A 12,957-nucleotide genomic window follows, 5' to 3' on the forward strand; every position below is an offset into this window, starting at 1 on the left:
ATCTATCATCTATCCAGTATCTGTATCTAGATATATAGATAGGTATAGGTATAGGTATAGGACTTTCTTACCCTACAGATGATGAGCAGCTCCTGGGAAAATTCCTTGGCATGCTGGCATAAAGAAAATCCCCAGTGTAAGAGTATGTGATCTTCCTGATCAAGACCAAGTGGATATACTTAGTCCCTGAATTCCAGAGAGGATACATGGGTCCATAACAAGCAAGGACACATGGCTTTTGACTAAACGGTCCAGTGAAGACAAATCTCTGCCTGTATGGCACCCTCTTATACTCTGTCCCAGGCCCTTCCACTTGGATGTGGGTTCTGGTTTAAAGAAGGATTTGAACCCCATTAGACATCAGTTGAGGAAAACACTCACTTCTCATAGGAAACATAAGCAGGAAGATTGGTCTCCTCTCAGGCCCAACCCAAAAGCTATCCAGAACTAAGTTCTTGGGAAGGAACCATTACCTGTGGGGCAATAGATGGAGAAATTCTCTGACTAGAGACTCTGACCTCATACTTCCTGCTGATCTAACTGTCTTATGAGGATCTGTCATTCTGCAAATGTGCACCAACAAGAGACTAACTGGGCTGAGGCCATATCAGAATCATGGACCCCAGAGACACCATCCTTCTCTGTCTGGGTGAGTTCTTAAATGCAAGTGGGTAAGGGGGGGAAGGTGGCGGAGCCCCAAAACAGTCAGTGTCCCTCTTACTATGAGGAATCAGGAGATTCTGACCTCCATATTGGAGAGTTGGCCTTTGCCCAGATATCTATAACTGTGTCTTCCCAAATCCAAGTAGCCTGTGGGACATGTTCAACCCATGTCATGCTGTGTAGAGATCCATGATGGGTCCAGAGTTCCTATAGATGAGAGCCTTAGGGCCTGAAATCTAGAAGATAAAACTAAAAGATGAGCCTCAAAGCTATGCTTGCTGTGGAAGAAAAAAGGACACCCTTCATGTCATTAGGCAGGGTGACTTGAAACAAACACTGGAAACTGGAAGACTCATCTCTCATGAATCTCTCTCTTCCAGTGTTCTGTCTGAGCCAGAAGATTCAGGCACAGGAAGGTAAGTGTTCCACTAACTCTCTCCCAGCCACCTTATACCTTGGTACAGAAGGGTTGGAAGAACAGTCAAAAGCCCAAGCAAATTCCAATTTTATTCCCCATTCCAGCCATCTCTGCTGTGTTCTTCTCTCCAAAACCCTCAAACACATTGTACTCAGACCTGGATTTAGTGTTTTCTTCCATTAGGCTGTCTGCCCCTGATATCAAAGACACATATTTTACTGAATGTTCACAACTGCAGGGCTGAGGAAGTTGGGAGCCATTGGTGATTACCCAATATCTGTCCCTATGTCAGACCTATTTGTTTTCACAACCTAATTCTCTCCACACTATCCACTTTGCTACATCTAATGGGATGTTGCCTTAGCCCCACCCTCTCAAGCAGTCTCTGTAATGGAGACCAAGTAGCTCTCAAGTATGAGTGTATATTGTCACCTCCACTCCTGCCTTGTCCGTGTCTTCTCTCCTCCAGCTTCTTCTAAAGACTGTAGCCTGGATTACTTGTGCGTTTAAAACACAGGTATCTTTATCTCCCTCAAACCCCTCAGGGGTCAAACTTCAGATAAACATACTGATGTAACCGGTTCTCCCAAGTGCTGCCTGCCCAGGTTGCATCCGCTCCCCCAACCCATCTTCCACTCTCCCACTGAACCTCTGCTCTTTACCCATGCTGAACTTACTTTAGTTTGTCCCTCACTTCTTTGTACTTCATTAACCCTTCTCCCATCATCCCTTCTATCCACAATGCTCCCAACCTGCCAGTCCACACTGCCTAGGCAATTGCTACTCATCCTCATGTGTCAGCTGAACCCTTACATCTATTATCAGACCTCCAAGATCTACATCTCTATACTGCAGACCATGTGTCATGAACTGCGATTATATACTTGTGTATTTTTAAAAATTAGTATCTGACATTTCCCACATCATCATTCCCTTAAAGGTCTTACCCAGGTTGTGTAGGTCAGGGTTTCTCAACCTTGGACCTATCAACATTTGGGAGCAGATAATCCTTTGTTGGGAGGGAAGTCCTGTGCATTGTAAGATCCCTGGCCTTTACCCAGTAGATGCCAACAGTGCCTCCCGTCCCAACCAAAACTGTCCCCAGGCATTGACAAATTGTCCCCTGGGAGGCAAAATTGCCCCCTGTTGAGAACCACTAGTTTAGGTCATGATATTAAATGAACACTGTGTCTGCATTAATGGAGGCATCTCTCATAGACTTTGGAAGAACAAAAGCATGGATGTATTGGTGAATGAATAATACTGAATAACAGGAAGTCCTGCAATTTTTGGTAAATACGGTCAACATCTTCCATGGCCACAGATAGTAGGTTGGTCTTCCTTGATGGCATTCCTCCTGAGCATGGCAGAGTCCCTTCCATTCTCCCCTCACGGAGCAGCAGTTGAGTACATCACTATCAGATCTAAAATAGATGATACATCTCGATAAAGGAACCAGCAGATTGTTGAGTTGTTGATGAGGATTGCCATGGCAACAAAATACCACGCAGCCTTTATGGCAGACTCTTGGTTGCTAGGGTAGGGGCTGTGGGAAGAAAGAGTGGGAAGTGACCTCTTAGTGTGTACAAAGTCTCCTCTGGGGTGATAAAAATACAACAAGATAGAGGTGATGGAAAATCTTTAAAAAAAAAGGAGCGGGGGGAGGCGCCTGGGTGGCTCAGTCATTAAGCATCTGCCTTCACCTCAGGTCATGATCCCAGGGTCCTGGGATCGAGCCCCACATCGGGCTCCCTGCTCAGCGGGGAGTCTACTTCTCCCTCTCCCACTCCCCCTGCTTGTGTTCCCTCTCTCGCTGTGTCTCTCTCTGTATAATAAATAAATAAAATCTTAAAAAAAAAAAAAAAAGAGGGGAAGGTTACACAACATTGTGAATGCATTAAATACCACCCAATCATACACTTTAAAAATGGTTCATTGTATGCTATGTGAATTTCACCTCAAAAAGAAAATAAACATGGAAAGGAAGGAGTTTGGTTCCTCAAAAGGCTAAACGTAGAATTATCATATGATCCAGCATTTCCATTCCGACGTATATAACCAAAGGAATTGAAAGCAGGGACTTACACAGATACCTGTACACCAATGCTTAGGGCAGCATTATTTACCATAGCCAAAGACGGAAACAGCCCAAATATCCATTGGCCGGAGTGGATAATCAAAATGTGGTTTACACAGACAATGGAATGTTATTTGGCCATTCAAACAAAGGGTGTTCTGACACATGCCACAACATGCGTGAACCTTACTCAGGGTATTATGCTCAGTGAAATACACCAGACACAGAAGGACAAATATTGTATTATTCCACTCATATGGAGTACCTTGAATAGGCAAATTCATAGACAGAAAGTAGATCAGATATTACTGGTGGCTGAGGAAAGAGGGAGTGGGGAGTTATTGCTTAATGATTATAGAGTTTCTGTCTGGAGTCATAAAAAAATTCTGAAAATAGAGGTCATGTTTGCACAATGTAGTGAATGTAATTATTGCCATTGAACTGTTCACTTAAAAAAAATGGTTAAAGGGGCGCCTGGGTGGCTCAGTCGTTAAGCGGCTGCCTTCGGCTCAGGTCACGATCCCAGGGTCCTGGGATCGAGCTCCCTGCTCGGCGGAGAGCCTGCTTCTCCCTCTCACTCTGTCTGCTGCTCTGCCTACTTGTGCTCTCTCTCTCTCTGTGTTAAACAAATAAATAAAAATCTTTAAAAAAAAATGGTTAAAAAGGGGGGAGGGTGCCTGGCTGCCTCAGTCGGTAGAGCATGTGACTATCAATATCAGGGTCATGAGTTCAAGCCCCATGTTGGGTGTGGAGCCTACCTAAAAAAAGAAAGAAAGAAAGAAAGAAAAGAAAAGAAAGTTGAAATGCTAAATTTCACATTTTATATATTTTACTACATTTAGAAAATACCAAAAAAAGATTTTAAAAAGGAAAGAATTGCAGGTCCTTCACACCTTAATTTATTTGTATTCTGTCCAGAGAGAAGGAAAGGACTGTGGTTTCTCCATAGCAGACCACCTGAGTCTGGGCTTTATTTTCTTCTAGGGGATTTTCCTGTTCCTATCATATCTGCCACACCTGGTTCTGTGATTCCCTGGAATGACTCTGTGAAGATCCTGTGTTGGGGGACTCCCGAGTCTTACTTGTACCAACTGGAAATCCTGGGAAACTCCACATTCGAGGTGGTGGAGAAGAAATTGGGATTTCAGAAGAAGGCTGAATTCCTCATTAAACACATGAATCCAAACACTGCAGGACGTTATCAGTGCCAGTATAGGAAACAGGACCACTGGTCAGAGCACAGTAAAGCCTTGGAGCTGGTCGTGACAGGTGAGGACACATCCAAGGTCTCCAGCCCTCTGTGTTCTTTCTTTCTTATTTTTTCATAGACTTTACTTTTTTTTAATTTAATTTTATTTTATTGTGTTATGTTAGTCACCATATAATAAATCATTAGTTTTTGATGTAGTGATCCATGCTTCATTGTTTGCGTATAACACCCAGTGCTCTATGCAGTATGTGCCCTGCTTAATACCCATCACTGGGCTCACCCATCCCCCCACCCCTCTCCCCTCTAAAACCCTCAGTTCATTTCTCAGAGTCCATAGTCTCTCATGGTTCATCTCTCCCTCTGATTTCCCCCCATTTTTCCCTTCCTTCCCCTAATGTCTTCCATGCTATTCCTTTTGTTCCACAAATAAGTGAAACCATATGATAATTGACTTTCTCTGCTTGACTTATTTCACTTAGCATAATCTCCTCCAGTCCCATCCATGCTGATGTAAAAGTTGGGTATTCATTCTTTCTAATGGCTGAGTAATATTCCATTGTATATATGGACCACATCTTCATTATCCATTCATCTGTTGAAGGGCATCTCAGCTCTTTCCACAGTTTGGCTATTGCAGACATTGCTGCTATGAACATTGGGGTGCATATGGCCCTTCTTTTCACTACATCTGTGTCTTTGGGGTAAATACCCAAGAGTGCAATTGTTGGGTCATAGGGCAGCTCTATTTTTCATTTTCTGAGGCACCTCCACACTGTTCTCCAAAGTGGCTGTACCAACTTGCATTCCCACCAACAATGTAAGAGGGTTCCCCTTTCTCCACAACCTCTCCAACATTTATTATTTCTTGCCCTGTCCATTTTTGCCATTCTAACTGGTGTAAGTTGGTATCTCAATGTGGTTTTGATTTGAATTTCCCTGATGGCTAATGATGATGAACATTTTTTCATGTGTCTGTTAGCCATTTGTATGTCTTCTTTAGAGAAGTGTCTGTTCATGTCTTCTGCCTATTTCTTGACTTATTTGTTTTTTGGGTGTTGAGTTTGAGAAGTTCTTTATAGATCTTGGATACCAGCCCTTTATCTGTAGTGCCATTTGCAAATATCTTCTCCCATTCTGTGGGTTGCCTCTTTGTTTTGTGGACTCTTTCCTTTGCTGTGCAGAAGCTTTTTATCTTGACGAAGTCCCAAAAGTTCATTTTTGTTTTTGTTTCACTACCTTTTGGAGATGAATCTTGAAAGAAGTTGCTGTGGCCAATGTCAAAGAGGTTACTGCCTGTGTTTTCCTCTAGGATTTTGATGGATTCCTGTCTCACATTGAGGTCTTTCATCCATTTTGAGTTTATCTTTGTGTGTGGCGTTAGAGAATGGTCAAGTTTCATTCTTCTGCATGTGGCTGTCCAATTTTCCTAGCACCATTTATTGAAGAGACTGTCTTTTCTCCATTGCATATTTTCTCCTGCTTTGTCAAAGATTATTTGACCATAGAGTTGAGGGTCCATATGTGGGCTCTCTATTCTGTTCCATTGGTCTATATGTCTGTTTTTGTGCCAGTACCATGCTGTCTTGGTGTTCACGGCTTTGTAATATAGCTTGAAATCGGGCAATGTGATGCCCCCAGCTTTGTTTTTCTTTTTCAACATTTCCTTGGTGATTCGGGATCTTTTCTGATTCCATACAAATTTTAGGATTGTTTGTTCCAGCACTTTGAAAAATGTCATTGGAATTTTGATCAGGATGGCATTGAAGGTATAGATTGCTCTGAGTAGCATAGACATTTTAACAATGTTTATTCTTCCAATCCATGAGCATGGAATATTTTTCCTTCTTTTTGTGTCTTCTTCAATTTCTTTCATGAGTGTTCTATAGTTCCTAGAGTATAGATCCTTTACCTCTTTGGTTAGGTTTATTCTGAGGTATCTTATGGTTTTGGGATTATTGTAAATGGGATCCATTTACCATAGCATCATTAGTTTTTGATGTAGACTTTACTTCTAGAACAGTTTCATGTTTCCAGAAAAATTGAGAAGAGAGGACAGAACATCCCCATATACCTATCACCCACTCTCCCTTGTTGTTAACATATTCTGTTGGTATGGCACTTTTCTTACCATTAATGAACCAATATGGATAACTTAGCATTTGCCAAAGTGCATAGTTTATTTAGGTCTCCTTAGCTTTTACAACTGTTGATGGGCATGCAGGAGGGCACCTGATGTGATGAGCACTGGGTGTTATAGGCAACTGATGAATTATTGATCACTACATCTGAAACTAATGATGTACTATATGTTGGCTAATTGAATTTAAATAAAAATTTTAAAAAGATTTCCTTAGCTTTTACGCAGCAGTCATTCATCTGCTCTAGGATCCCATCCCACACTGCATGCAGTTGTCACATCTCCTTAGGCTGCTCTTGGCTGTGGCAGTTTTGAGGAGGGCTGGTCAGGTACTTTGTAGGATGCCCCACTATTGGAAGTTGTCTGATGTTTCTCTCATGATAAGACAGGGTTCCTGGGGTAACTGTGAGGAAGACCACAGAAGCACAGTGCCATTTTCACCACATCACATTAAGGGTACACACCATACAAATGAATATGGCTGTTGATGCTAAGCTTGAGCACCCGGCTGAGATAGCATGTGCAGGTTTCTCCTCCTGACCCTTTCTGTATGGATAGAAATCAGTAAATGCAGCCTGTACCTAAGGAGGGGGAAGTTATGCTCCCTGCACAAGCCTGGCCCTAGATTTTAAGCCCTCTGTCCTCAGGGTGGCTTGACCCTGTGTTTCTAGAAGGGTTTGTTTCTGGAAGGGTCCATCCTGAATTTCCAAGTCTTTTCACTTGCTAACATTCTTTTTACATAATGTCGCCTCTCTCAACCTCTGACTTAGCTCCTCAAACTCTGGATACTATTCCCCCTTTTCCCCAAATATGGCTTGTGATACTGTGATTTATAATAAGAACTATATATTTGGTTTTTGTTCCTGTTCCTGGCACAGAGCTCTTAAATCCCTTGGAATTTCCTGAATGACTAAGAATGGTAAAGTGTTTTGATATTCTAACAAACCCCTTCTTCCTACCTTGCCTGAGGTTATGTCAATGAGGTGACTTTTGGACCCCACTTAAGGACCCGGGTTGGTTGCCAGGAGAACCGACCATGTGACTAAAATGTTTGAACTTTCAGTCGCTCCCCATCCCCACCTCCAGGGATGGGTGAGGGGATGGAGGTTGAATCAATGGCTAATGGCCAAAGATTTAATCAACCATGCCTAGGTAATGAAGCCTCCATAAGAACCCAAAAGGACAGGGTTCAGAGCTTCCAGGTTGGTGAACACGTGGAGGTAGTGGTAGAGAGGCGCACCTGGAGAGGGCACCTGGCCTTACACATCCCTACCATCTGGCTGTCCCTGATTGTATCCTTTATAATAAACCAGTGATCTAGTAAGTAAACTGATCTCCTGAGCCTGTAAATTGCTCTGGCAAATTAAATGAACCAAGGAAGGGGTTGTGGGAACTTCTGATTTACAGCCATTCTGTCAGAAGCACCGGTGACATGAGAGGCTTGTGATTGGCATCTGAAGTGGGAGCGTTCTCAAGACTGAGCCCTTAATCTTTGGGATCTGATGTTATCTCCAGGTAGATAGTGTCAGAATTAAGTTGAATTGTGGGATGCCCAGTGGGTGTCTCAGGACTGCTTGGTGGTGTGGGGGGGAACCCCACATGTTGTAATTGGGAACAGAATCATTTGGGTCTTATGGCTCTAGAAACAAGATCTCCAGCTCTTGAAGATGGCATCTCATCCAAGCCCCACAGGCTGCTTGCTTGCTCAGACTTGTCTGAATAGTTTGGGACAGAGTATGGGTCTTGGAGTAGGGAAATGAGAAGTTCCCAGCTCCCATTCCTTTGGATCCGGGTCTTACCATGGACCCAATAGGAGTGGTGGGGATAACAGGGAAAGGAAGAAAAATCTTGCTATTAGCTTACTCTCTTCTCTTTTAGGCTTCTACAACAAACCCTTCTTCTCTGCTGACCAGGGCATTGTGGTGATGCTAGGGAAGAATATCTCCCTGCAGTGCAGTTCAGCACACATCCCATTTGATAGATTTTCACTGATCAAGGAAGGAGGAGCCACCCTGTCACAGAACCAAAATGGCAGACACCAAGGCAACTTCATTCTAGGTCCTGTGAACCAAAGCTTCTCAGGGAACTACAGGTGCTATGGTTGGTACAGCAGCAGCCCTTATGTGTGGTCAGCCCCCAGTGATGCCCTGGGGCTTGTGGTCACAGGTAGGTGCACCCCAGCCCAGCCCTGTGTCCTCCCCTTGGGGCCTTGGCCTCCGGCAGGAATACAAAGAGGGGCACTGAGAAAGAACAGTGGGGCAGTAGAGGCTGTGAAGAAAGACTTTCATCCACACCCCATTTGATTTTCACATCCTCTCCTAGAGTTCTCCAGACAGTGCCCTTTAAAAACATGTGGTCTGTTGAGAATGGAGCAGCCAAAGTTCAGAGTCACGTCAAGGGGCAGTGTTGAGACAATAGATCCCAGACACCACCTCAGACTAACCCACCTCTCTTCTTCACATCCTTGGTTGCATCTGGAAACCCTTAAACTAACCTTCAGTACTATAGTCTGCTCTGAGTGATTGGCTGGAAATTTATGGCTCGTGGAAAGAACTCTAAAAACTCTAACATGAGCCCCATTATCACAGTGTTTGCATCTCTCTACTCGGCAGAAGAAGACAAGTTACAGCAAAGGAAAGCAACTGCTGACTCTGCTGCACAGGGCAACCACATTCATCTCTCGTGCCCACCTTGTCCAATCACTCTACAAGCTGAGCACTTAGAGTAGTCATGGCACTGTAAGATCAGAGAGGCTAGAGTGCTTTTTCATTTAACAGTGCATAGATAATTGGGCACGGATGGAGGAGGAGTGAATTTATTAGTCTTTTTCTTTAAAGCAGATAGCCACAGTATCTTGTCTTAGAAATCATCTATCCCAGTGTTGGGATAATACTATCCTGTATTATCCTCTCAAACTCAAAATATTGTGCATTTTGTAATTAGGAACTAATTTGAAATTCCAAATCCATTTGAAATTATTTCTGTATTTTAACAAGAGAGTTACTATGATTTCTGAGCATTGTCATTTCACACTATTTTATTACATCCTTGAAATGAACATGGGCCCAGAAAGTCCATATAACAAATGAAGAATTTTTTTTTTTAAAGATTCAGAGAACAGCAATGTCCAGTGAACAGTCACACAATAGTGGAGATACAATTTACCTAAGATTATCTGAAACTTTTCTCTGGCTACTTCCCATATACCAACACTGCTGTATCCTTTGTCACGTATGAAAAAGGAACACAAGTTGTTACGTGGGGTGAAGAAAGTGTAGAGGAGAAAATTTAGGATTTCAAACATATGAAGGTGTTGCAAGGAAGGATATGACTAGACTTTGAGGGAAATGAAGAGGGAATGAAAAGCAAACACAACATCCCCATAGTCACCTCCTTTCCTGTTCACAAGACTCCCCTTTGACCCAGGCTCAAGGATTAAGTATGGCGCTTGTGAGTGCATGAGTTCATTGAGGAGGGGTTCTGACACAAATAGGGAAATGAGCTCCTTTTCAGGGCTCTGGGGTTGGGATGAAATGGAACATGACCAATGATTGCTCATCTCCTTTTAATTATGTCTGCAGATATAATGAAACAAGATTACACAGTGGGGAATTTGATCCGAATGGGTGTGGCAGGGCTGGTCCTTGTGGCTCTCTTGGCCATACTGGTTAAAAATTGGCACAATCATCAGGCTCCAAACAAGGAAGACTGTCCAGATTTTCCTGAGCTGAGCTGGAGTAAACAGAAATGTCAGACATAATGGACCTTTGGACAAACTCCTAACAGCCAGAAGGTAGACACCTGTTGCTGAAGTAGTAATGAGTCAGCACTTGCCGAGTTCTGCAGAGCTACTGGGAGAACAAAAGAGAGAAAGAGGCACTAACAATTTTGGATACATTTTCAAACCAATGGTATTTTCTTATACATATCTGATACAGTTGTATACCACCTTTCTATATGTTGGTGACAAAATTCTTGGTATAGTCTTGGTTTAGCCCATTCCTGTGATAAAAATCACGCAAAGCATTCTCAGTTCTCGTTGCTGACTGTTTTTCTCCCAGCCTCTACAGAAGGTCTGGCTCAAAATTTCAATCTGTCTTGAATTTATCAGCAAAACCAGATAAGCTCACATCCTTCTAGGTAAGCTCTTAACACTTAGAATTCCATAAATTATTAATACTACTAATTATTAATGTTGTCCATTCAACATACCATATACTCCATGACATGTATCCTTCTAGTTTTCCCTACACTGACATTTGTGTATTAACACAGGCTTTCCCCACTGCTAAGAAGACTCTCCTGTTCTTATGAAACTAACATTTCTTTTTTTCTTTTTATTTATTTGTTTAAAATCAATTAATTAACATATAGTGTATTATTAGTTTCAGAGGTAGAGTTTAGTGATTCATCAGTTGCATATAACACCCAGTGCTGATTATATCAAGTGCCCTCTTTAATGCCCATCACCCAGTTACCCCATCCCCCTATCTCCCCTCCAGCAACCTTCAGTTTGTTTCCTATAGTTAAAAGTCTCTATGGTTTGTCTCCCTCTCTGATTTTGTCTTATTTTATTTTTCCTTCCCTTCCCCTATGTTCATCTGTTTTGTTTCTTAAATTCCACATATGAGTGAAATCATATGATACTTGTCTTTCTCTGACTAACTTATTTTGTTTAGTATAATACCCTCTAGTTCCATCCACGTCATTTCAAATGGCAAGATTTCATTCTTTTTAATGGCTGAGTAATATTCCATTGTATATTTGTAACATTTCAAAATATCTCATGCCTCCAATGCAAATTCAATAGACTTGTGAAAACAACCCCAACAAGCATTTCCTCTGGGAATTTTCGATAGATTGCTTAGTCTATTGATCCATCTCTTTGTAGTATTTGGCATAAAATACTATAAATATTTATTGAGATTATGAATAAATAAGTTGATGAAGGAAATGTTAGTGATTGGACCAGATAAAACTACAAGGAAGTGCCATAGTTTCGGACGAGGGCTAATCAGAGACTTTACATCAAAGCCAGGATTTGGACCCAAGAATGCAATGGGGTTTGATCCTGACAGAGGGATAAGATTAGTTTCACACACTTGGTTTTGTCCACACCAGGGTCTTGTTTGGAAAAGCAGACTGTAACCCTGGGAATAAAAAGATCTTCCCCTCCTAGGAAAAGACTATATTGTCCTGTAGCCATGATGACAAGGTGCCACCAGAACCGCTTTTTCACCCATCATCAGTGACCACTCACCTTAGTGAAAATGCTTTGGCGATTCAACCAGCCAGCTCCTTGTTTCTAAATGTCAGCCAATCAGAAACAGGTTTACTCCAGTAAGCACATCTGTGAGTGATAGCCAATCAAAAGTCCCCCTCAAATAAACATCTTTTACAAATAATGCCAAACCACAAGAGGCCCTGAGAATCCCAAAAATCCTGTCTAGGATCATCTGTAGGCTTTGCTCGGAGACTCAGAGATATCCCATCTGACCAGCACACCAGCATAACTCTCCCTTAATATAGTAAAAATAAATTCCACTCTGCCTTTTTTATTTCAGGCACTGAATGGTGAGTGCATTGGCCTCGACAGTTCATATATTGGGTTGATTTAGGTTAAGTGTAAGGCTCGGCTTAGGGGCAGAGTATGGGGACTTATATTCCATGACCTTCACTTTTATGTTAGGCTTTATTCTAGTCACTTCATTTGCAGGACCATGCTGCAACCCTGTGAATTTTATTCTATTCAGTCCATCTATCACGTGGGCAAAGAGATGCTCACAAATGATATGATTTGATGGGCACCCGCTGGCTCAGTCCATAGAGCGTGCGACTCTTGATCTCGGCGTTGTGAGTTTAAGCCCCACACTGAGTGTAGAGATTACTTAAAAAAAAAAAAAACTTTAAAAAATATTATGATTTGAATAATGATACAAATATATGGATACAGAGTTTCAGTTTGGGATGATGAGAAAATTCTGGAGACATGGTGGTGATGGTCCCACAACAATGTAAATACGCTTAATGTCACTGAACCATACACTCAAAAATGGTTAAAATGAAACCCTATGTCTGTCAAAGAACAATTCCCTTTGGGGATATAGAGGTTTAGTTTTGAAAGATGAAAAAGGGGTGCCTGGGTGGCTCAGATGGTTAAGCGCCTGCCTTCGGCTCAGGTCATGATCTCAGGGTCCTGGGATCGAGTCCCGCATCGGGCTCCCTGCTCCTTGGGAGCCTGCTTCTCCCTCTGCCTCTCTCTGTCTGTCATGAATAAATAAAATCTTTAAAAAAAAAAGAAAGAAAGAAAGATGAAAAAGTTCTGGAGCAACAATGTGAACGCACTGCACACTACTGTATAATGGGTGAAGATGGTAAATTTCATGTTATGCGTTTTTTGCTACAATAAAAAGCTTTTTAAATAGTTAAAATGGTAAAAAAAAAAATTTATG

The 12,957-nt window shown here is 42.1% G+C and overlaps 1 protein-coding gene across 1 annotated transcript; it reads left to right on the forward strand.

The window, feature by feature from the left end:
- The first annotated feature begins 449 nt into the window (after positions 1 to 449).
- FCAR (Fc fragment of IgA receptor) lies at positions 450 to 10,363 on the forward strand. Its single transcript, XM_034986390.1, has 5 exons — positions 450 to 649; positions 1,044 to 1,079; positions 4,143 to 4,427; positions 8,384 to 8,671; positions 10,087 to 10,363. Exons 1-5 carry the CDS (start codon positions 616 to 618, stop codon positions 10,263 to 10,265), a joined length of 822 nt encoding a protein of 273 aa, XP_034842281.1. The 5' UTR covers positions 450 to 615; the 3' UTR covers positions 10,266 to 10,363.
- Positions 10,364 to 12,957: the final 2,594 nt, after the last annotated feature.

The sequence above is a fragment of the Mirounga leonina genome, unplaced genomic scaffold (assembly GCF_011800145.1).
Source record: "Mirounga leonina isolate KUSES-001 unplaced genomic scaffold, KU_Mleo_1.0 Mir_376, whole genome shotgun sequence".
Lineage (NCBI taxonomy): Eukaryota > Metazoa > Chordata > Mammalia > Carnivora > Phocidae > Mirounga > Mirounga leonina.